Source organism: Peromyscus maniculatus, chromosome 17 (assembly GCF_049852395.1).
Source record: "Peromyscus maniculatus bairdii isolate BWxNUB_F1_BW_parent chromosome 17, HU_Pman_BW_mat_3.1, whole genome shotgun sequence".
Lineage (NCBI taxonomy): Eukaryota > Metazoa > Chordata > Mammalia > Rodentia > Cricetidae > Peromyscus > Peromyscus maniculatus.
The window spans coordinates 41202969-41228700 of NC_134868.1; the positions used below are offsets into that span (position 1 = coordinate 41202969).

The 25732-nt window shown below is 38.8% G+C and overlaps 1 protein-coding gene across 19 annotated transcripts in view; it reads left to right on the forward strand.

Annotated features, from left to right (window-relative positions):
* Nrg1 (neuregulin 1) overlaps positions 1–23108 on the forward strand; it is a 200576-nt gene extending 177468 nt beyond the window's left edge. For 3 of the 19 annotated variants that reach the window (XM_042262915.2, XM_006973940.4, XM_006973938.4), the window contains 7 exons: positions 1502–1560; positions 8172–8195; positions 12816–12918; positions 14498–14624; positions 16679–16809; positions 17598–17804; positions 20399–23108. In XM_042262915.2, coding sequence (XP_042118849.1) covers positions 1502–1560; positions 8172–8195; positions 12816–12918; positions 14498–14624; positions 16679–16809; positions 17598–17804; positions 20399–21053 — 1306 coding nt within the window. In that variant the 3' untranslated portion in view covers positions 21054–23108. Of the gene's footprint in view, positions 1–859; positions 928–1501; positions 1561–6115; positions 6202–8171; positions 8196–12815; positions 12919–14497; positions 14625–16678; positions 16810–17597; positions 17809–19922; positions 20065–20398 lie in introns of those variants that run through there. The other 16 variants (XM_015992777.3, XM_006973941.4, XM_015992772.3 and 13 more) reach the window with 11 other exon arrangements.
* Positions 23109–25732: the final 2624 nt, after the last annotated feature.

Sequence of the window (25732 nt, forward strand, 5' to 3'; positions counted from 1 at the left end):
TTCTAAAGTGCTTTAGATACCAGATTAAGGCAACATGGAACAGTAAAGGGTTGCATGTCTAAGCATGGCCCTGTTGTTTGATCTTAAGAACAAAGTTATATCAAGAGTCTTGCATTTTTGACAAATAAACTGAATCGAACAAATAAAATTCAACTTTTTCCATTAGTTCAGAATATTCAGCCATACATGTAAAAGTGGCATGTCCTATGTGTTTCTGTATAGGAATAACTTTTAATTTCAGGAATGTATTTTTCTTTTATTGGAGGTAATTGGATGAATGAAATTGTATCAATAAAATTCTACTCTGTTTTCTTTCAATAATATTAAAAAATAAGACTGAATTTGTAATATCTCAGGGGAGGGGAAGTAGGGATTGTCATTCTCTCATCACTGAGCACTGGAGAATAACAGTATTTGACTTATTTTGTATAAATGTTTCATCTTACAGTTAGAAAACAGCTATGAAATGAGTAGAAATCTCAGGGCATGCACAATAAAACAAAAGGCTCAGGGTCTCTTAATAACAAAAGAAGTAAGTGGAGTCACAGAGGCTCATGTCAACCCCAGTGTTTTTACACGGTGAGATCAGCACTCAGGGCGATGTAGGATGAAAGGCTGCGAGCTGAACAGGGCGGCGAGGTTACATTTCAGTAACTAGCCGTCTGGTGACTGAAGCAAAGGACAAAATCAGTACGCCACAATTTGGTGGGACTGGCTTTATCAGCATTGTGTCTTTTCTTTTTTGTGTTGTCCCACATCGGGTCATTTTTAGGACTCCATATTCCATGGGAGGAAGGTTACCAGGCTGAAAATTCAGTGTCTTGAGCGTTCGATTGCTTATCACATTTTTACCCTCTAGGTGCCAACCTGGATTCACTGGAGCAAGATGTACTGAGAATGTGCCCATGAAAGTCCAAACCCAAGAAAGTATGTTCAAATAATCTGAAACCTGCTTTCTCCACCAATCTACAGCGACAATCGCATCCACTTGGTGCTTTTATGGCTCAGTTGTAACAGATTCCTGTTGTTCTCATTATGGTGTCTCCACTCAGGGCATAAACCCATCTGCTGTGATCTCAGTTACCTGTAATTCACTTAGGTCCCAGAGTTACAATGGGAAAGAATGGCCGGTCACATTGGCCTGTGATTCTGGGAGTCGGCAGTGAACCAACTCCAAATTATTTTCTATCTGCTTCTTTGACTAGATGACTAAAATATGACGTCTGTCTTGTGACTGCTTTGGAAAGAAAGCAATCACCTAGAACTCCTGGAACCTCACTGTCATATAAGGCTGTAAACTAAATTTTTTTTGTATCCAAATTTTTAAGCACTGGGGAGATGCCAGAGTATGAAAGCCATGATCAGAACAAGGACTCAGTTCCTGAGGGTGAACTCACCAAGTTCAGTCAATGACACTCAAGGAGCTTCTCTAGCATATATTCACTTCTTCTCTTTTTCTCTGTTTTTTTTCTACCATTGTTTTTTTTGTTTCTTCTCTCAGGTGCCCAAATGAGTTTACTGGTGATCGTTGCCAAAACTACGTAATGGCCAGCTTCTACAGTACGTCCACTCCCTTTCTGTCTCTGCCTGAATAGGAGCATGCTCAGTCGGTGCTGCTTTCTTTGTTGCTACATCTCCCCTCAGAGTCACCTAGAGCTAGCGTGTTCTACCAGGTCTAATATTGACTGCCTCTGCCTGTCGCATGAGAACATTAACAAAGCCATTGTGTTACTTCCTCTGTGACTAGTCGGCTCTGAGCTACTAATAGGTGTGTGAGGCTCCAGATGTTTCTGAAATTAATGCATAATGTGACGCAGATTGATAGTGAACATCAAGGAGTGAAATAATAATAAAGACATTTCAAACTCGCACTTGTATTGATAAAATAAAATCATTCCACCGAGCAGTCCATCTTCTGTATCCAACGTCCACATCCTGCAAAGGCCATTGTTAGGTTGTAACCGACATACACTTGAAATAATGGTAAGTTAATTTTGCTCAGAGTGTGTTATTCATAACAAAGAAACATCACAAAAAGAGTTCAGATGTTTTGCTTCATTAACCAAAGTTCACATGCAGGCATAAAGACAAACAAAACACTACTAGGTAGAAAAAAATAAAAACAAGTATTTCCCAGCCAAGAAAATATCCAGGCTTATATGTATGTTTCTTGGGAAATAAGTAATTCAGAATGAGATTAGATAATCACCTTTATCCCAATTTTTCTTCATATGAATATTTATGTTGTCTTAAAGGGTAATCTTAGAAAGTAGCTATTATTAATTTGAAAACTATTATTTCCAAATATAATAACTCAAATCTAGAATAAATATGTAAATGTTTAATGCAGAGCTGGCCGGTTTAGTGGATGGGTGTGAGGTCATGATGTTTTAAACATCATTTCTAAACTACTTACTCCACATTGTAGATAATCGCCTGGATAACTAAACTAGATGTCTGTCCATCTCCTGTGAACTGAGATGGTATCTCTTGAGCTCTAAAACCTTCAGAACATCATATTTGCTTATATCCTCTTAACCATTTAGGTCATGTATTGGTACGGTTTTCCTATGAAGGTTCAGATAGCAAGTATTTTAAGGTTTGAGGTGACAGTGTCACAACTTACAACCCCCCCCCCAACCCTTGTAGCTTTAAGACAGTCATAGACAATGAATAAACCAATGAGCCAGCCTGTGTGCCATTAAATCTTTATCTACAAATGTCAGCACCAGGCTGCTTTTATCATCCTTATCAATTAGTAATCATCAAATATATTTTACATAGTTCACTACAGTTTAAATTCTTAAAACATTAAAAATAATCATACAAGCTGGACATTTAGGTGTACAAAGAGTCAGAGATTTGCCCTTGGTTCTGATTCATAAGAAGAATAAAGTTCTGTTAATAGTCACAGGTGTCAGTGTTTAGAAAGCAGAGGCAGTTCAATCTCTGTGAATTAGAGGCCAGCCAGAGCTACACAGTGGGACCTTGTTTCAAAAAAAAAAAAATTAAGTCATAGATGTTGTCAGAATAATAGCCATATATTTAGTGAGATAATATTTATGTACTTGCGTAGACTGTGTTATCAAAGATTGTGCCATAAGCTATAATTTTCTCTTGTAGAAACTTGCAAGTTGGCATTGTTAAATTTTGAAATATATTCATTGTATTAACAATATTTAAATAATAGCATTTATAAGACTCTCCATAGCTATAGTTTTTTTTAAGTAGATAGGATAGAAAGGAAAAATAGAAGAGAAAATAGAATTATATTTAAGGCAGTCGAGACACTTTTTGAATTGTTTGTACAAACAAACAAACAACATGAATTTTCTCTCCAAAACAAACAACATGATTTTTTCTCTCCAAAACAAACAACATGAATTTTCTCTCCATAGCTATAGGTTTTTTTTTTAAGTCGATAGGATAGAAAGTAAAAATAGAAGGGAAAATAGAATTTTATGTAATGCAGTGCAGGCACTTTTTGAATTGTTTGTTTGTATTCAAATGGCATAGATTTAGCAAGCCCACATGATCATATAGACATAAATCTATTTTTTAGAATTTAATGAAAAGAGATAAGCTGTTCATATGCAAGGCGTCAGACAGCTAGGGAGAGATGTGTTGTACATTGAGGAGAAGGTTGGCTCACTAGATAAAGCATTAAAAATTCTAATATTTCTCAGAAAAATAACTCTGCCATTGGTAACCAACAAATACATTCTCATTCACTTTTTAACCATTCGCTCTTTTACTTGACATTATTTAAAAATCGCCACTCTGTCTGAAGTCTAGAATGAGGCTCCTTAAATAAAATTTTTAGTAAGCATTCAGTGACACTTTTGGAAAGCATGCAGGAAATTGGCATTCATGTTTAACTTGATTTAACAAGGATTGATAGGAAGCTCAGTGACAAGGCCAGTATGTAATGGCTGCGTTATTGATCCCACATGTCTGGAGGAGCAAGCGTTTCCAATGAGATACCATTTTTCCAGAATCATCTTGCCCAGAGTTCATTTTCAGTTTGTAACTCTGAGAGAAGATAGGAAGACAGGGGAATAAGTTTTGTTACTTCGTGTTCAGTAACCATGAATGCTACAAGAAAATCTAGAGGATATTCCCATCACTTGAAAATGTAATTGTTTATAGACACACTGTCTTGGAGAATACAACACAGTCTTTAAAGAGAAGATAGTCTCCTGCCTCAAACAAAGATTACCAAATCATATTCTCAGTTGAAGAATAACATTCCAAAGAGAATATACAATTCTTCAAAGTGTTTAACATGTAACTTATATTATTAAGATTAAATGAAGACATTTTGATCATCATATCCTATTGACTGATCTATAAATGCTGATTTAAATTATGAAAGAAAGGAGTACAGTTTATGGCAGCCATTTGTCCTGAAATATAACATAGGATTTCCTAAGAAAATATCACCCACTTTAGTCAGCCTTAAATCTGACCTATTACCCTACAATTCCTAGTTAATAAGATTGTGATACTGTGATCACTATCATGTGGTGGCATGTATGTAGGGAACCTATACTCAATGTGTAGACTTTGTGGAGAAAAGAGAAAATTCATTCACAGCTCTAGTACCTAGAGGCAGCATAGGACAAGTATGTCCTGGAGAAGGTGGCGAACCACAGGAACTAAATATAGAACAGCTCACATTATAGATTATTTTGAAGTGAACAGTTAGAACTTGAGGCACATTCTCAAAATGAGTATACTTCTCAGGCTTAAAAGGACTTTTGAGTCATAGGCTATTATCACATACATTATGTCATTGATTTCTAAGTGTTTTCAAGAACCTGGTAAGATAATGTACTTATCAAACATGTATAACATGTATCTTGCTAACAGGAGAATAAAGAGCACTCCACTTATGACAGAATCGTCATAAATTTCAAATGAGTGTGAAATTTGCTTTGTGTGTGTGTGTGTGTGTGTGTGTGTGTGTGTGTGTGTGTACGTGTGTGTGCTCTTCACATGAAAACTGGGGAATAAGGCAAAAGTCTATTACATTTCAAAGGGCTCAGTAACAAGGCAGACTGTGAAAAAAAAGCATCTACAGTTGTAAAGGTAAGTCTGAAATTAAAGTCAAGACACTAAATTCATCCCATTTAGAACTGGCAATAGTAGAACTCCATAGAAAAAGTCCATATATACAGAAAATCAAGACTGCATGTCTTTGAGATTATTTACATAAACAATTTCAAAGATGTTAAAAGTAACATCTGGAATGCCATGAAATTTGAACAGAAACCATAATTGCAATGGCTATATAATTTTGATGAAAGAAAGTTATTTTATTGTTCTTCTCTCCAGTGCAGTTGAAAATTTAAATTAACCTCCAGGTTAATCAGTTTTCGTCAAGTAATTATAAAATCCTAACACAAAGGATTAGTGAGTCAATATTTAATAGTTTCTGGAGACTCTTAGATTTAAATTAATTTTTTATATTGCCATGGTCCTGGCAGGAAATCACATGTAGAAAAGGAAACTCAATTGTTTACAGTAACCTTTGTGTTTGTGAATTATTAATTGAATTTGAAGAATGTAGTGGCTAGCCAGAAGTTCAATAGAACCATGTGCTACATAAGGAGCTAACACCAGCATTAGATTAAATAAAACAGATAGAAAGAATTTCTTTACATAATGGAAAGTTTGCATCGTCTGCTTCTTTTGTTGGATGTCAAGTGAAAGAGATGGAGCCACCAATAGTAAAAATAAATGAGAGCATCTTCGTTCTGTGTCTAGAGTGACTGATGCATGCATCCTCCGCTTGTTTCCTTGTTAGGGCTCACAGCCAAAAGAGATTCCCATTTTAAGTACCAATTTCCCATTGAATTATTTAAAATTGGAGCTGCCTGATATGAATGACTTCCCTTGAAATGAAATTATAGTTAGGCTCACAGGCTTACCTATAAAACTGTAAATGCAGTAATATGTATGCATGGGCATGCTACTAATTTTATTGAAGACTTAACCAAGCTTTCTATGCAACTAATACAAATCGTTAGAAATATTCACATAGGCATGTGAAATCCTTTGGAAAGGATTTTTTTTTATAGATATGTCTTGATTTTAACCCTTAAAATCTTAGTGACTTATAGGAGGAAAAGGCAAGAAACAGAGAAGCTTCTAGAAAGAAAATTGGATCATAGTCCTGTGAAAGAAATAAGGAAGGAAGTTTATTATCAATTTCCTTAGAAACTAAATTTTTTCACATTCATTGATGCCCCAAAGTTTATATGAAACAGAAAATGAGAAAAATGTCAGTCTGACAAATTACACACAGGCAAGAGAAATTCATTTGTATTTGAATAGATTATTTTATTATGAATATCTTGTACAACTGAATTAACCCTAAGGCTTCTGGTTCTTAATTCATGAAACATCAGATTACTTGGGGGGGGCGGGTACAATGGACCCAATACAGAAGTCATTACAGATCATGCCTCCCATTTTCAAGATGTATTTTTACTTGGAAAGCATTATTCCTTGAAGTGGCTACAAAATCTTCATCTAGTTTCTTTCTTTCTTTCTTTTTTTTTTTTTTTTTTTGATACAACCTAGGACCATTCAGTGTTTTCCTACGTAAAATCCCTCAAAGTAACCATGAATGCACTGAGCTGTTTGTCCCATGATACATTTCTAGATGTGTCTGTTTCCCAGAATACGGGGCCCTCTGCTGTGAGGGACCATAGTTCATTCCATAGAGTTACCAGTGAGCCTGCATATCATGAATTTGTTCAGTAAGAGACAAACCTGACCAAAGTTGCTAAACAGGTGAGTGGGAGAGACAGGATCTGAACCAGGATCAACCTTCCACTCATCTCATGTCTTCAAGGGCTACTTTTTCCATGCCCTGACAGATGTTTTGTAAAAGCCACATCCCTCTAGCCCATACTGCAAGCTGGGAAATATAGTGGCGGATTGCCCACCCCCCCCCTGTATCTTTTTAATCCCATTCTCCCACTCACCTTTCATCCTCATCACATTGTACTCACCAAGAGAGAAGGCCTGCACCCTTGATGAAACTTGACTGTCAACTTTGGTTGCAGGAAGGCAAAGTATCCTTCCTGGAGATTTTATTTTTCTCTTTGCCTCTTCCCCCTCCCCTTGCTGCCCCATTTTCACCTGGGCATGCCTTGTACAGAGCTGCAGAAATGCTGGGCATCGGCTCACCCTGCTTAGTCCCCTTTCCTGGAGGATGCTGAAGTTCTTTTGGCACCTGTGCCCACTGGAGCTTAGCACTGTCGAGAGCTGATCTAATGACCTCTAATAGTTTGAAAAAGCGGTAAAGATCCCAAAAACTGTATCTTCATATAACACACTCCCCCCCCCTCAAAAAAAAATCCCTTTTTCCTTTCACCTTTAAAAAGGTGAAGTTTCGAGTTGCCCAGTATGACACAGAAATGATATGAAATACTGGAAGCAGTGACTAGTAACCCAACTTCCCTTTCTCATATTTCTGGATAGAAGGCTTGTGTTGCTTTCTCTGAATGAAATGGACAATGTATGTAGTGAAGGAATTGGAGAGTTAAGTGATGGAGGTACAACTTTAAAAAAAATAATACTGAAGTGTAACTACCCACCAGCAAGGAAAAGTAAATCTAATGTGATAAAAATTTCAAACCAAATCACTGTCTTCTTGGCTTCTACTCCTGTCTCTACCACTGGAAGCATTTAGTGAGAAAAAAGAGAGAAAGAAAGAAAGAAAGAAAGAAAGAAAGAAAGAAAGAAAGAAAGAAAGAAAGAAAGAAAGAAAAGAAAAGAAAAGAAAAGAAAAGAAAGAAAGAAGTTTCCTTAGAACTTCATTTAAAAACCAATCAACTTATTGCAAATGCCTTTTCTGGTTATACAAGTACGTCTATTCTCAAATGATGAGTCAAGCATGATTCAGCTCCTAACCTCCCTCGGTAGAAGCTTCTGAAGGTTACTAAAGAGCCTGTGCTTTCTCAGCACCTCGCTGGTGGGCTCGGGCAGTCCCGAGCATGCTTCTGTTACACTCACCGCCTGTCCTGTTCAGTGTGCACGCACAGAGAGCTGTCATAGTCATGTGTAATTTGTTTGGGAGTGCGGTGTATTGCTCTTTTCTGAAACTTTTTTCCTTTCTTTTTTCTTTTTTTTTTTTTGTCAACTTTCTGCATTGGCAGAGCATCTTGGGATTGAATTTATGGGTATGGACCAATCATCATTCCTTTTAGCCTGCAGAATTGTAGAGCCTCTGAGCTGAACTCTTCTTGCCCTTCCTCCTCTTGCTTTTCAGTTCCTAACTAATTTCCTTTTTCTTTAGAAGGGATCATACAGCTATAACATTGGCTTCTCTGCTTTCAATCTATGATTAGTTTATGGAAATGTGAATGGAATGCAGCAGTTTTTAAATTTCCAAGCCTACCTTCACTTAGAGATTAAAACTTCCCTCCTGCTGCAACTTAGCACAGACCCCACTTAGTGTGACCCATTGATTGGACCATGCTGTTACTTAAAAGCTGGGGTCAGTTGGAGTGGTGCATAGGCTACAGGAGAAATCAAACCAAGAGCCAGAAGAAAAAAAAAATGTTTTAAGTATATCCACATAAAAGATAGCATGATGAGAGTTTTACATACAACATAAAATTCATCTATTTAATATTGTGCCATAGAAGTGTCTTACATTGCCATAGTCTTATATCCACTGAACCACTCAGATTTCTTGGATATTCTCAAGTATGACTTTAGTCAACTTCATTTGCTTATAAGCAAGTAAATAGAAAACAGATGATGTTATTTTAGGTGGATGTTCCAGGGCTGATGGAATTAAATCGGAAACACTAAGATTAAGATTATCCAGACGAGTCATCATATCAAAAACTTAACACTGTAAATATCAAAACAAACAAAGCTCCCGAAGAGGGATGAAATGCAGGCATATTCCACAAGACCCTTCATCCTAAAAGCAAAACAAAATATATATATATATATATGGTAAAGGGGCCAGTTTTGGAAGGAGCCAGAGACTGCTACCTTTGCTGATCTGCAGGCTCTTGGTGAAAGTTCTGAAGGACTGGAACTCGGTCTTAGGTCAACAGCACCATGTTGCGATTAGCAAATTGTCTGCTCTCTTTGCAGCTGCTCATGGTGCAGCAAGGGCTTCCCAGGGCTGTTGTTCCTTTTTGGCTGGAAACATCATCTACTCAGAAACATAATTGATGACAGCCCTGTCAGGTACAGAGAGAAAAGCTTAATTCTCATCCCTCCAAGAAAATAAAAATTTAAGAAGAAAACATTCATCTTATTAGGTTTTAAAAAAAAAAAAGCCCAAACTTCTATGAATTGGTTCTTTTGGCATTAAAAAGAAAAACAAAAACCTCCTAAGTTTGGGAAATGCAAAAAGGTCTACATATCACTCTTGAGGGTTCTTCTCTCCTCAAAGGAAGGATCCCTCTGCCGGAAATTTCACTACTATGAGAAGCCAAAGGCCAAACCCTCGGAACTACCTTTTTGACAAGTAGGATTTTCCCACGCAGAGCTTTCTGGTCTGACCATAGAGTTTACTATTTCTGTTTCTGAACAGTGGAGTCAAATAATTATGCTATGTGACTGCCCCCTCAGCTGTTCTCATGGTTCATAAGGGCAGTGTGCTGTTATCCACGCATCTCAGAGGCTTCGTAGAGTGTAAGGCCAGTCGTTATATCCTGAAATAGCACCTGACCTTATGGGTCATTTAAAAACAAGAGAGCAAGAATGACTCTGTCTTTTTTCCTGGACACATCCAGAATGAAAATGGGCTTGATGTAACTCACCACAGTCCATACAGCCAAACCAGAGACTTGGAGCATTTCCACTCATGGACACGGGCCAGATCTTTGGGCTGATTTTTAGTGCTAGCTCTGATTTGCTCTTGCCCTATGGATACTATCATGAAAAAAAAAAATAGTAATTAAAAAAAATGAGAAGAGCAATAGTCTAAAGGAATGTGCTGTTTGTCAAAGACTTTTTTCCTTCGACATTCATATTGTGGAGATAACCCAATGTAGCAAAAACCATGAAAAAAAATCAAGAAGTTTAGGTGAGAAATTTGTAGTCAGTACTGATGTGAACACAGGATTTAATCCTATTTGTGTTCTCTGTCTTTAGTTGGCTCCTTTTTAGCCCCGTAGATCTTTAGAAGCACTCTAGTCTCTGAAATAATTGTTTTACTGGCAAGTGTAAGAATAGACCAATGACTAGACGCAAGCAGTTTACAGATCCAACTCAGCCTGTTCTTCCCTGGTCAACAACTGAAAGAGAACTTGTTACAGGAATCTTTGAGAGTTTTGTGGGCACCCCAGGATGCCCCCAATGCTCATTTCAGTCCTTCTGTATGTCCCCATTTTTTTTTTTTTTGAAGTTTGCAGTAACCATTTCTTAGCCGTTTCAAAGGGTAGAGTGTGAGGGAGTTGTGAAAAGCTGCAATCAAAGGCTTTTTTTTTAACCACCTTCTTCCCATCAGCCATTTGTGAAACCAATCCCAGGATCTCCCATATACTAGGCAAATGTCCTACCTCTGAGCTGCACCCATGCCAAGCCTCACTAATTAAAAAGGAGGAGGAGGAGGAGGAGGAGGAGGAGGAGGAGGAGGAGGAGGAGGAGGAGGAGGAGGAGAATACAACGGGACCTGCTATTCCTCGATGACAATGTTAATGCTCCATTTCTTAACCAACTTGTGCTATGTGCAGGAGCCCTGTGAAGGAAGAACAGTGGAATGAGATCATTCTTCTTAGCCATACACACTAAAAACCATTTAGGATGCCAGGGAGGGAAGCTACAGGGTCATTGGCTCACGGATAACACCTTATAAAAATCAATCCCCTGCCTTTGTCTGAGAGTAACAGATACATGTGATTAACACACAAGCCCTCCCAATTCATGTCACTGTTAGACCTCTGCAGTACATGCACCAACACATAAACTCCACGACACCAACCGTATGTCTCCTGCATACTGTGGCACCGCAATGCACCAACTGCTTCGCTTTCTAATGATGGCTTCCATGTCATGGCGAGCCTAGGTTAGGAGTTATGCTGTATGGGACACCCCTTCCCACTTTGCACCCACCTTTTCCTCCCCTCACCCCAGCATCTCCTCCGTCTGGTTTTCATTTCTTTCTTTATTTTTTTCTCCCTTAATATCAGGCATGCTGTGCCAGGGACTCCAGATGGCTCCCTAACTTTTAACCTTGTTTTTCCTTTATACTGGACTTTCTCCCTCTCTGTCATCCTTTCAGTCTGTCTGTCCTCTTGGTTTGTTTTTCCTCTCCACCTCCAACCCTTTCTGTTTGTTTTTGTATAATCTCTCCAGTGTTGTAGTCCTTTACCTACTGACTTCTGTTCTCCTCTTAATAATCAGTGCTCTATTAATTTGATTTGACAATGTTCTTGACCTGTTAACTGGGACTTGATTACCATGGACTTGGCTTGTAGGAAATGTTTTCGTTCATGATAAGATCCACTAATGTGATAGAAATTAAAATTCACTTACTCATTTTTAAGAAAACTTCCTGTGGCCTGCCCTCTCTCAACAAAGAGAAAGGTATAGCTTCTAAGGCTAAAAACATATGATGGCAGTAATCTTTGTGCATTCCTTCTTGATGCCCAGATAAGGCCATTCTGTTTGTGCAGTGTTCTCTAGTTCTTGCCCAGCTTATTAATTTTAATGGCAGACAAACCATTTATAACATGTGCTGGGTGAACATGTCAAGATCTTCCAATAAATGGAATTAGAATATTGGAAGCTTGGCTGCTCAGCAAGCAGCATCCCCCCAGTAAGTCTACAAATTTTGTTAACAACCTGACTCACCTTTGTATAAAACCAAGCCATCCTCCAAAGACACTAATTCTCAACTAGAAAAGTTTCTACAAATTACAGACTCCCTGAATCTGGAGTAGAGTGGTACCTTCAGTTCAGATCTCTTTAGAACACCACACTTACTTAGAATGGTCAAGTTGTTTGATGTGGAAATGTGCAATCTAGTCCAAAGTATATATCACTTGTATTAATGATGGGCTTCTTAATTCAAATTCATTCTCTAACTTCATTGGTTCTCTAACTTAAGAGAGTCATAACCATTTTCCTTCAAAGAGCAAACCTTTCCTGTGGCCCAAGAGTACTCTACCCATCAAGTTGGGTTTTCTCTGGCCCAGCTTCCTATTCCCCCATGGTGTACTTGGGGCTGTTGCCTTAACTTACTAACTACAAGCCAAGTTCATGTTTGCAAATACATTTGAGTTCAGTTTTATTCAACATAGAAATGTCTCTTTGTAAAGACCACTGGATATGAACTGATGACATAAAATATAAGGGAAGTGGAAAGAGGATTGGTATGGATGAGGGTGAAGAGAGGAAGGAAGAATAGGGGTGTTCCCTGATGCCCACCTTAGCTCTTTTTATCAATATTGATTCCCGTTGTCTTTGCAAGAGATGCTTTGTAAAATATTTAATAAAAAAGAATAACATTGATGTAGTTTTAATAAATTCTTTTGTAATGAATGTCAATTTTCTAGCTTGATATATATATATATCATTATAGCTTAAAATTAGACAAATTATAAAATACAACATTTTTACTTTCAATAGCCCTGGCTAGCTTGTTACTTATGCTCAAAGTACAGTATAGAATATGTTGTCCCTTAGACATATGTAAATAAGTGTAAAGAATTGTCAAGTGTTCATTATCTTGTGGACATGGGTAGTGTCATGACGCATGCCAAATGTTCAGTTGTTCTAAGTCCTGGTGATAATAAATGACCTTGGTGACATCTGCTCTCACCCCTTTCCAGAAGCGGAGGAACTCTACCAGAAGAGAGTGTTGACAATTACTGGCATCTGTATCGCCCTGCTGGTGGTCGGCATCATGTGTGTGGTGGCCTACTGCAAAACCAAGTAAACCTTCCCCTATTCCCCTATTCCCCTTGGTGTAGAAGATGGTTAGTCAGGCAGGGCTCTGCAGTCCCAGGCCCTAGACCCAAGGCTTGGAGAGAAAAGAAGCCTAGGGACTTACATCCTTATGTTTCCCACTGAGGAATACATTGTGTGAACCTTTGCCTGTTTGTGTGAAACTAAACGATTTTTTCAGTGACCAGGGCTCTGTGAATTGATAAAGGATTGGAGGGACAGAATTGTATAGGATCAGAGTTCCACATGAGGCACAGTCTACTAAGAACATAAATGCCAAGGGTTAAGGATAAGTCCAATGGGCCCAGAAACGTAAGAAATAAAGGAAGCATTTTATAGTATTCAAGATACAGGTGTTTGGGGAGAGTTGTTGTTGTTTTTTTTTTTGGGGGGGGGGTGTTGAGAGTAAAAATGAGTATGTTTTATATTATGTTTCCAACATAAATGCTCTCCAAATGTGCAGTGTATATAGAAATTTTTGTGCAAAAATAAGCAAGCCAAATTTGCTTGGAAAAAAAGTTAAAGAGAAAATCATAAAGACAATGTAGTCACTATGCTTGGCCTTCTACAGGTGTCCATATTAGTATACACATTGGCCGACTCATGAGTTCCCTTCACATTTCTCTCCACTTAGGATTTCTTGAAGTCCAAATGTAACGCTCAATTAATAGAGTTTTGTTTGTTTTTTGGCCTGATGACATAATATTTTCTGGTCAAAACTAGTCATAGGAGTGTCTTGTTCTGAATGTTGCACTAGAGAGCAGAAGTCACATGCATTTTTGCCACACAAACTTGCTGGGAGGACTGGGTGATGAAGATGAGCTTTCCTGGAACTGGCACCATGAATCTTTCTATAGTCAAACTGGAATATGACCACCTCTTTTGCAAAATGCATTGCGAGTGCAGAGTCTTGTTACAATTGTGCCAAAATATTCCCAGAATCCCACTTACCTGTGGGTGATAAGCACACATAGTAACTGTGTAATATGTACAAATAGAAAGCTAAGTTAATGTCTTTTAAAAATCCCATCAGAGCCGGGCGGTGGTGGTGCACGCCTTTAATCCCAGCACTCAGGAGGCAGAGGCAGGCGGACCTCTGTGAGTTCGAGGCCAGCCTGGGCTACCAAGTGAGGCGCAAAGCTACACAGAGAAACCCTGTCTCAAAAAAAAAAAAAAAATCCCATCGGAAAATTTATAAATGGAACCAGCCTTATCAATTCCATAGCTCAAGGCGTGTAAGACCAATAGCTATCTGTATAACATAGACAGAGATATACCAAGAATATTGAGAATTAAGCCAAATACCAGCATATGTTTTTCCCCTCAGCACAATAGCTACATTTCTATAAGAATTCCATCTAACTATTAAAACCTGCTTTCTAAGGACGTGTGATATTGCTTATTCTGAGATGGAGTGACATATATTTCCCTTCCCCCTTCATCACCACCAATTGACTGCCTCAAAACTTCTCATTAGTGTTAGCAAAATAAAGATTCGGTTGTAGCAGAAAAAAATGACTTAAGTACTAGGAACAAACATACTCCTTTTTTTTTTTTTCCTGTCCAGGAAACAGCGGCAAAAGCTCCATGATCGGCTTCGGCAGAGCCTTCGATCGGAACGGAATAACATGGGAAACATAGCCAATGGGCCTCACCATCCAAACCCACCACCAGAGAACGTGCAGCTGGTGAATGTATGTTGACCGACCACTGGGAGAACCAAGCATTTGTTTGCCATTCAGGCACACTGAAGTTGGGTTTTTTAAACTTAGGCTATTAACTGCTGCGTATCACAATGGCTTCCAGAGACGCACAGTTTTTGCCAGCAGAAAATAATGAAAGCTATTTGGAAATGGATTTGGTTATCATATTAGCACATCCCTTATAGAGTGTCATTAAGAGTTTGAGATAAGGCTTGGCATGTTCTGCGAGGAGGCCCTAGCAAGAAGGAAAAACAAAATAAATAATAATAAAACCAGAATCATAAGGAATATTTATTTTTAGTCATTTAGAAATGAAGGCTACTCCAGTATATCACTGATTCATCGCAAACCAAGCAAAAGACTTTGAAGTATTTTTATTAGGAGCCCTTGCTGGTACATGTGACTTTCTGATTCTGATTTCTAAAGGAAGAAACTGGGGCATGAAAAGGTGGGAAATTTCTTAAAAATGCTTTAAGGAGCAAAGCTAGGAGAATGTAATGTTTGTTTGCTCCCTGTCTCCATCTCTGTGACACCATGCCCTCCAGGGGAAATGCATCCTTAATCCTTCTGTTATTTTGTTCTCATTGTACCATGCACTTGGTTTCTAAGTGTGACTAAATCATAGGCTGCTCCTTGATACCATTTGCCTGTCATCATTGAGCTCTTTTGTATTAAGAGATTGCGACCAGAATTCTTGCCAGACCTCCTGAATTCTGAAGTGTCATTCTTCATGTTCCAACACAACCCCCATTCTTCCCTGGGAATCTGTAGTTAATAGACAAAGCTTGAAATTTGTAACACCAGTTTCTGTCCTGTAAGAGAAGGTATATCTTAGGTGGAGAAGATGAGGCATAGACTCAAGTCTGGAGCTGGTGGTTACTACTGGGGGCTACAACTAGCTGGGGATTACTACCCCCAAGTCTCATAACATGGAATTTGGAGAGAGTTTTGGAGCAAAGGGCTAACAGGTAGCTTTTGCTTTCCTCCTAATAATGGGGTTCACTATAATGCTTTCCAAGGTCAAAGAATGTGCTCACTACCAGCATAACTATAATATTTATTATATATAATATATTATAGACAATGTTATATATATATATATATATACACACACACACATAATGTGACATAGATTGATATATAATATATAACAGCAACAGTACTATGACTGTTTGGATTGCAATGGTAGCACAAATAACCCTATTTATACCTTATTTCTTTATTATAACAGGCCTAAAACTAATACCAACTCCACTAAAATAATCTTTATAAAGCACTGAGCCCTTCATGCTCCACATCTCAGCAGACTCTAAAGTACCCTAGTATCAAATATTTCTTTCTAGCCCTTTCCTGTGGTTTAACTGATTGTACTCAGATTTTTAAAAATCCAAAGATCACCTATAACACTTTAAAGGAACTTTTAAAGCACAGCATCTTACTGTTAGCAGGCAGTAATAGCTACTATGTTATGATGCTGAAAATAAAATAGATTCATTAAAGATAAAGCCCTGGGCATATACAAATTTACTCAGACTTTAAAAATATTGTAAATCTCTCAAATATTACTCAGCAAGTTAAAATTTTCAGTAGTATCAGTGGGGCCAGCATAGGCATGATGAAATTCAAAGAGGAGTTAAAGTATTAAAGTTCACATCTTGTTGTAGTGATATGAAATTTGAAGTAAGTCAGACGTTATATACATTTTTGTTTCCCTCATATGTCGGTCTTCTTGACCTGGAGAATGCAGACAAGAATAATACTCGACAAAATGCTTGCGACATTTCAGTTATCAGTTGGAAATGAGAGAAATAAAGTTGAGATTTTAGGATCTATCTTGTGCAAACATTCAGAAAGGCATTTTTTTTAAAAAAAAAAAAACTCTATGTATCTAACCTCAAAGCCAGAGTGGTCAGAAAAGTATTTGCCATTGGGCCAGCTGAAAAAGACTCCCGTGAAGCATATGTACAAGAACCGATTTGTACCGTAGTTAGTGTATTTGGGTTTTGACTGACATGAACTTAAGTGGTGTCTCTTTGTTTTTCTAGCAATACGTGTCTAAAAACGTCATCTCCAGTGAGCATATTGTTGAGAGGGAAGCAGAGACATCCTTTTCCACCAGCCATTACACTCCCACAACTCATCACTCCACGACTGTCACCCAGACTCCTAGTCACAGGTATGAGGGGGCGAAAATCTCAGAGGGAAGAAATTGTCCTCAGAATTATTTCTTTTGTTCATTACCCTTAATTTTCAATTCCTAACAAAAGACAAAGGAGACAATTAAAAGCAGTAAACTGTCCTGATTTTGAACATTAATAGATTTGTGATATAAACTGCTTTTACCTTGTAAGCTTAATAAGCCTAATGTTTCCATTAAAAACAATAAAAGTAGTTAGTAATTATTACCTCGTACGCTTGCTGCTCCTCAGTCTAGAAATTGCCATGGCTTGTGCTCCGCTTGTCACTGAATTGTTGCTCACTACAGGGAAAAAAAAATCTGTCTAGATTCTGTGTGATACTTAGAAGTTTGTTTCTAAGGCTTAGACTTCCCTGAAAGTGCTCCCTGGAAATGCCTACCTAGCTGAGCACTCAGTTCTCTGATGCACTGGTAGTCTCATGCTGGCTGCACACGCTCTACCGAGTACAGCACCAGGCTTCCAGTTTTTATGCACAGAACAATGCCTTTGTTGAGTCCAGGCCACCCAAGCATGGTGAAACTGCAAAAATACTTAGTACATGGTGGCATTTGATAAATATTTATGGAGTGAATAAACTATGTGTTCACAAACCCAATATGAATCAACATTCTCTTTACAGCCAAGAGATCGTTTTATCAATTCCGGGCTACTGATGTATGGATAACTTGAAATATTTGCCAGAATCATTTTTGTCCTCTGCCATTTTTTTTTTGCATATAATTAAGCCACTCTGTCTCACTGACTCTTACGTTTCCCCTCTACCCAGCTGGAGTAATGGGCACACAGAAAGCATCATTTCAGAAAGCCACTCTGTAATCATGATGTCATCAGTAGAAAACAGTAGGCACAGCAGCCCAGCTGGGGGCCCACGAGGACGTCTTCATGGCCTGGGAGGCCCTCGCGAATGTAACAGCTTCCTCAGGCATGCCAGAGAAACCCCTGACTCGTACCGAGACTCTCCTCATAGTGAAAGGTAAAACTGAAGGGCAAAGCTATCGTGGAGGAGAACCTCACTCAGTGAGAGAATCCCATGAGCACCTGCGGTCTCACCTAAAGAAATTCGTCCTTATATAAGGGGTGTCATCAGTTCCCCGATACTCCTACTTGATGAAGTCATCCTCCTATTTGGCTGAACGCCTGTCTCCTGAGCTTCTCCCATCATCCCAATGGCTGACAGGCAACAGACTCTTAAAGAGCGGGAGTAATGTGATGTGGAAGGTACAGCCAACATGGAGTTCTCAGACCTGACCATAGGTTCAGACTCACTCGGGGTCTTACTTTCTTCAGGCGTAACATTTTAAGGACCCTCATCTAATTCCAATTGGCCGATTGGCCACACTCTCCCTTCATGGCTGATCTGGCCTTACATTCTCATGTACTAATTGCCCTATCTCTAGCCTCAGTTAAATCAAGTTCAGGGCTATGTCATTACTGATGGTCATAGGGGAACACCACCTCATGTTCTACCATATTGTATCCTGTTTATGAAATCCCAAGAAGTGATTGGATAAATAAAGGTCTTGTGTGATGAGCCTGGCAGCTTTTATAGGTGATTTTCAAAGCAGATATTGCCTCCAATATTACCCTTTATTCCAGAATGTTTGCATTTCCTTTGGGAAGAGATCCATTTTGGGTTGGAGAAGTAATGACAAGAAAACTAAGAATGGAAAAAAAGTAAACTAGAAGAGGCACTAAATAGGGATATTGAATTTGGACATTCTCCTTGTCCATTTTCACCTATTCTAGAAGAAAGTAACGGCTAGTTGACTTTTTAGCCTATCTGCAAGCTGTTACCTGTTGATTTACCAATCCATCTGGTTTATTTTCTTATTGTTATAGCAGTCTAGTCTTTTTCCATTGACTAAAAGGTCAATACAATGTCAAATCCATATGTATTTTGCAGTTACATAGGTGGAGATGATTTCAAAAAACTTTTCAATTATGGACCTGAAAGCATTGCAAAGAACCCATTGGGGGCGGTCATGTCAAAGAGCCTATTAATTACCTGCCCATAAAGCAGTTTCAGAAAGGATAGAGTTTATAGAGTTAGTATTCTCTTGATAACACGTCTGTAGAAGAGTGTGGTCTAAAACTAGTTTAGAGAATTAGTCTTATATAATTATATTTTTGCATATTGAAGTCTTTCCTGTTTAGTCTTTGTGAAACATACACAGGGTGTAGAATGAAGTTTCTCTTCATTACTATGGCTTGTGTTTGGAGATTCTGTCTGCTGAAGTCTGCATCCAGGCATCACCCAGATACTACCTAGAATTACAAAACAGTCTTGAACTGAAAGATCATGGGAGAAAAAAAGATGAATCACTTGTATGTGTTGGCTGAACTGTGACTAGCATTTCTCAGAGGGTCTAATTTAAGTGCCTTCAAAAAAATATCTGCAGACTTGGACCCCAAATGTTTCAAATACTGAGACACTTGTTCCAGTTTTAAAAACAGCTGGGTCTCACTTCTATATCACCATGAATCATGGATAAATGGGGGCATTAGTAGTCTTCCTTTTTCCTTAGCTGGAGTTCAGAGAGCTCCAGTATCCTGTGTCATCACAGGTCACATCGAATTAGACTCTGTTGCTGTGTACTGCTAGCATTGTTATCAAAAGCTGAGGGAAATGAGTCAGACTCAGCCCCGAGTACAGGTGATCTTGATCTAGGGAAGGTACAGTGCTGCAAAACAGGAATACAGTGTCTGGACTGTAATGGTGGCATTCGCAAACATAATATGTCGTAAGATATCATGGTACTCCCAACCCTTGTGTATACATAAAAGCTTGCTAGGCACTTGGGAGAATCTTTGGCAAGTATTCCCAGAAGGAAACCAAAGATTGATGCAATGGTGGGATTTGGAAGAGCAGTAGATGGGAGATTGGAGTTAGTGTCCGCTGTGGTAACATGAAACCAAATTATGGTTCCTATCAGACTTGCCTTGGAATGTATTGCACCCTGAAATGAACAGTTGCAAGTTGAATGTTAACTAGTAGCATTTCATGAAAATTTCAAACTTCAAAGCACACAAATGTACTACACTGTTATCAGGAATAAATCTTGAAGTTACTATGCTCTTTTTTTTTCATAAGACATAACCTTATAGCTGAGCTAAGGAGAAACAAGGCTTACAGATCCAAATGCATGCAGATCCAGCTGTCAGCAACTCATCTTAGATCCTCTTCCATTCCCCATTTGGGCTTCATTCTCTAAGACCCCTTGGCCTTTAGGAAGGTATAGTATTTAAGAATACTTCTTTCCCTTCTAAGTCCCCAGGAGCCCCCTTTTCTTGGCTCACATACTTTTATTTGAATTCTTGATGAGACTAAACTCTTGAAAGCTTTAATGAGCTAGATGATTTAGCTGATCTTTGCATGATTCCTGTAAGGAAACTCTTGGCTTTATAATGATAGGATCCAAGGGTGCTGCACTTGTAGTGTAAAACTTAAGTATTCGATGATGACTGTTCTCTGACTATATCCCATGTTGAACTCTGTCCCCCCCACCCCTCCCTGCTCTGTGCCTCTTATTCCACTACATTCATGTGGGGTATTCTGTGCTCACACAGGTATGTATCAGCCATGACCACCCCGGCTCGTATGTCACCTGTAGATTTCCACACGCCAAGCTCCCCCAAATCGCCCCCTTCGGAAATGTCTCCACCTGTGTCCAGCATGACGGTGTCCATGCCCTCCATGGCAGTCAGCCCCTTTGTGGAAGAAGAGCGGCCGCTGCTCCTTGTGACGCCACCAAGGCTCCGAGAGAAGAAGTACGATCAGCATCCCCAGCATCTCAACTCCTTTCATCACAACCCGGCACATCAGAGTACCAGCCTCCCCCCCAGCCCACTGAGGATAGTGGAGGATGAGGAGTACGAAACAACGCAGGAGTACGAGCCAGTTCAAGAGCCTGTTAAGAAACTCACCAACAGCCGGCGGGCCAAAAGAACCAAGCCCAATGGCCACATTGCCAATAGGTTGGAAATGGACAGCAACACAAGTTCTCTGAGCAGTAACTCAGAAAGTGAGACAGAAGATGAAAGAGTGGGTGAAGATACGCCATTCCTGGGCATACAGAACCCCCTGGCAGCCGGTCTTGAGGTGGCCCCTACCTTCCGTCTGGCTGATAGCAGGACTAACCCAGCAGGCCGCTTCTCCACACAGGAAGAATTACAGGCCCGGCTGTCTAGTGTAATCGCTAACCAAGACCCCATCGCTGTATAAAACCTAAATAAACACATAGATTCACCTGTAAAACTTTATTTTATATAATAAAGTATTTCACCTTAAATTAAACAATTTATTTTATTTTAGCAGTTCTGCAAATAGAAAACAGGAAAAAAACTTTTATAAATTAAATATATGTATGTAAAAATGTGTTATGTGCCATATGTAGCAATTTTTTACAGTATTTCAAAAACGAGAAAGATATCAATGGTGCCTTTATGTTATGTTATGTCGAGAGCAAGTTTTATACAGTTACAGTGATTGCTTTTTCACAGTATTTCAGCAAAACCTCTCATAGATTCAGTTTTTGCTGGCTTCTTGTGCATTGCATTATGATGTTGACTGGATGTATGATTTGCAAGACCAGCAGCTGTCCTCTGTTTGCTTCCAGTAGCGCCCAACCAGTACTGTCTTGAAATGGCACATCCGTCCAAATACTCCTCTATTTTGTATGACGTCTTTGCTATCTGAATATGAGATGAGTTCTCTCTACTCTGTCAGCCAAAGGTTTGCTTCACCGAGCTCTGAGATAATAGTAGACCCAACAGCATGCTACTATTACATATAGCAGAGAACTGCATTAAGTAATGTTAAAAGTTAGGAAGAAAGTAATACTGTGATTTTTAAAAACAAACTATATTATTAATCAGAAGATAGCTTGCTCTTGCTAAAAAAAAAAAAAAGGAGCTACCATTGACTTTAATTTTACCTTTTTAGTTGTTGTTCTTGACAAAGGGTAACAGCTTCCAGTACAGCTTAGAAAGTGGGTTCTGGCTTGCTATCAGGATAAATCAAACAACTTAGACAGGACTCAATTTCACTTTCTCTCTGGGGGAATGATCCAGCAGCTCATCTGTTGACCAACCAACCACAGCTGCTAAAGGTGCAATCCTTTCTGACAAATTTTTTTAACTGACTGGTTGAACCCTCTTCTCGGCTCCAGAAGAGGCACATCATGTCATGAAGCCCCAAGAGTACACTCAGCCATCTGTCCAAACCACTTGTAGAGTACAATGTGCCTGTAGTACATAGCGGTGACTTGGCCATTGTAGGAAAATGTTCCACTTGTAGAGTGTTTAGAAGGAGTGAATGTGTAGAAGTCACAAGGGGAAAAGCAGCTCTGCGACCCAGTTGACATCTTACAAGTTTGGTTGGCCACACCTTTCTCCCCGTTACGTTTCTCTTATGTTCAACATTGCCTTGATTAAGTCATAACTATGCATGAATATTTTTTGCCAGGAATGGCCAATGTGCATGTGATTTGTGATGAGCAAGAACTTTCCACAGTGATGCCTCACTAGGGAATGTCAATAGTATTGGGAAGATTGCACCTTTTCTTGCAGAAGTGACCCCCACCTGTGGACTGATCTCTCTCCATAGATAGCCTGTATCTTTCATTTCTCCTCTCTTAGTATTTTTTCCCATACTGTCTCAACAGCAGGACTAAGATTGGTTTAAACTCTGTATGTTCTATTATGATTGTAAAGCCAACGAATGCTTATGGATATTAACATATGAACAACTGTTAGTACAGAAAGAAAAATTGGGGGAAGGGGATAATCCCTCAGAACCTTCTATATTCCCTTCCTGTTATCTGTCAGTCAGGACTGGGGCTTATTGAGTTTCTAAGTAGGCTCCTAGGAGTCACATATGGGAAAATGGGAAATAGTTGAACAGGGGATTGGCAAAGTCAATGACAATTATCGATTCTTGTTCCCAGTTGAACTGAATCTATTTTCCATACCAAATCTTTGCTATAAGTCAAGGGAAGGAATAACACACAGGTAGGTCTCAGAAGAACACTGAAGGCTGACCACAAGTCCATGTGTTACATTCCTCCATGTTTCTAAGAGAAGCTTGTCTGTTAGTATTTGATGTCTCACATTTCCTGTCACTGTTCATTGGATAGCTTCTCTGTGCTCAGAGTGTTGCCCTCCTTTGCTTCTTAGCCATCCAGAATAATGCCTGCTGGTGGAAGCCTCATTGGCTTCCCAATGCTGCAGATGGTCAACTCTTCACAGGGAGGAAACGTCAGCAAGCTTGAAGATATTTTCTCTACTTTATACTGACTTTGAAGGCCTTGGTTCTCCTATCATTCAATAAAGAACATTCTTTACTGTTATCTTAAAACTCTTAATTCAGTTCCCAGTTAGTTGGTCACTGGGCTATTGAGAAAGTCCCTTCTTAAAAAAAAAATAGACTCTCCTGATTAAAAACAATGAGCAGCATTTTACTAGCATAAAAAGCTCTATAAATTTGCAAATTGCAAATATATGTGATCTTGTTTTTTTCTTTTGTGCTTTTTCTGGCAATCCACACTTGTCTTATTAGTTGAGAAAGCCTTTTCTCTAAGAGAACATAGTTTTCTTGATGAGAACAGGCACTTGGCTTCTCAGGGCTACCTGATGTAGCCTCTAGATTTATGTTTTAGGGATGTCTCTACAATGCTTCGCTGCCAGGTCTCACTCCACCATCCTGTTTATAAATCCAGGCAGAGCTGCAGCAATGCAAAAGAATGCACACCTGTGTTCCTGGCATGTGTGAAGATGCCTTGCATTTTAAGGGAGTACAGATTACTCAGAATTTAACAACAACTTTGTTTCTTGGATCTGAAATCAAAACTACTGAGAGTTACATAGCGGGGTATAGTAGACACCAAACTCCTTTTGTATTTACTCAAGATTTGTTTTCTGTCCTGCTTTGTGCTCTTTTTCTCCCCCTACTTTCAAGAGTGCCTGGTGGACAGCCTTCTGCTTTCTACAAAATGGTCCTCTGTGTAAGAGAGAATGTATCTCAAGCAGCAATATGCCATCTCCTTCTTGTTTCTGTGTGACTGTCTATACAGGTGGAGTCTATTCAGGGTAACTTTTTCTGTTATCTATTCCTCTTTGGGCCTGAGGTTGAAGGTATATATATGGCTCCTACAAGTGAATAAGGAAGATCTGACCTTCTCTTTTAGTCCTAGCTGCATTCCAGCAGCTGCAGGGATTTCTGTCCACTAAGATCCATGACATACTATCAAGAAATGCAGGCAAAATGAAATGGCCACAAATCACAATTTCTATTATATATTCTTTTGTAAATACATATTGTATAGTACTTGGATGTTTTCTTAAGTCATTTACTGTCTTTATGAGTTAATGTTACGTTTTACTCTCATACTGTATAACATTGTAAATAACATAATGTCCTTTATTATTTATATTTAAGCATCTAACATAGAGAATTGTTTTCATATAAGTTTAAGATAAATGTTTAAAATATATGTTTTTTCTTTGCTTTAAAATTATGTACCTTTTCTTTTTTTCATTTTTTAAAGAATAATTTATTGTTCAGGAGAAAGAATATATATGTAATTGAAACTATTTGAAGAATGCACATTTGAAGGCCATGAGGTACTGATAAACTAAAGAATTTATTATCTCAAATACTAAGCAATAAGTAATTGTGATTTATTTAAAGTTTTGTTCATTTCCCAAGAAAGTCATACTGCAATAAAAATGCTACTCTATGGAGACATGAGCGTGTTGCTCAGCAGACTAACATTGCAGTCTGCTAGAGCAGTACTTTTCATCTACCCATGACAGCTGTACTGTCTAGGACTGTGCTTCATGGACCTAGTGATCATCTTGTCTCTGTTGATTTTGATGCATTGCCCATCTCTGAGTCACCTCCCTCCTGACTCTGTTTAACACTTCATTCCTTGCTTTAGGAGACATATAATCAAGCAATAGAATGCTCCATTCCACAGCCACCAAACCTCCATTCACAAAGGCATCAGAGGGAAATACTGCATAACTTTCTGGATCCTGCTTGCTGATATGTTCTGCAATGACATCAAGAAACTTTCTGATTAGTGGCAATGACTTATGTGCCAATCCTATGCAAACATAAGAGAGAGCAAAAGCTATCATGGTCCATACAGTTCAATGGCCAGAGTAGCCTCAAAGACAGCCATGCTAAACTTCCCCTGTAATGTCTTTAAATTTACTCCCCATCACGCATACCATTTTATAAGAAGGCTAAGGAGCAATGACTTTACTCTCCTCATTCTGTCAATAAAGCAAACTGATGCCCAAAGTACTGCTCAGGGAGGGACCTATGCACGAAATATTCCTCACATTCTAAGACTCATCATAGAATGAATATAGTGCTTTTTAAATTAAGATTAACCTTATGAAGCCATATTTTAACAAATAGATATTTGTGTGTGATTTTTTTATATATTTCAACCATTCTACTCATTATCTCAGATAGATGGAGAGCATTTAAAAGATGTATAATAAGTCAACCTGCTTTGGAGTTTGAGCATAACCTGAGATTTCCCATTAAAGTTTACCTCCACGTGTAGACACAATTCCTGTTAACTCATTATAGCACTACGAACATCATTCCCAAGCAGTCTAGATGTCCAGGAAACTTAACTTTCTGAAGCCACAAAGTGAACACATTTGTCCACTAGTCATTCAGCTGACAAGCCAAGTATCATATCAGAAGATGAAAGAATATTTAAAAGTTAGATTCTGGGACCCTTTCCTCAATTGATGCTGTAAATTTGCCAACTCCATGCTCAAACTAAAAGCTGCAAGTGACCATATTGATAACTTATGATAGACATGTTTAACTAAGTGGCCATGCCATGTCAGGCAGAAAAGTATGTGAAGAAAGGCAGTGTA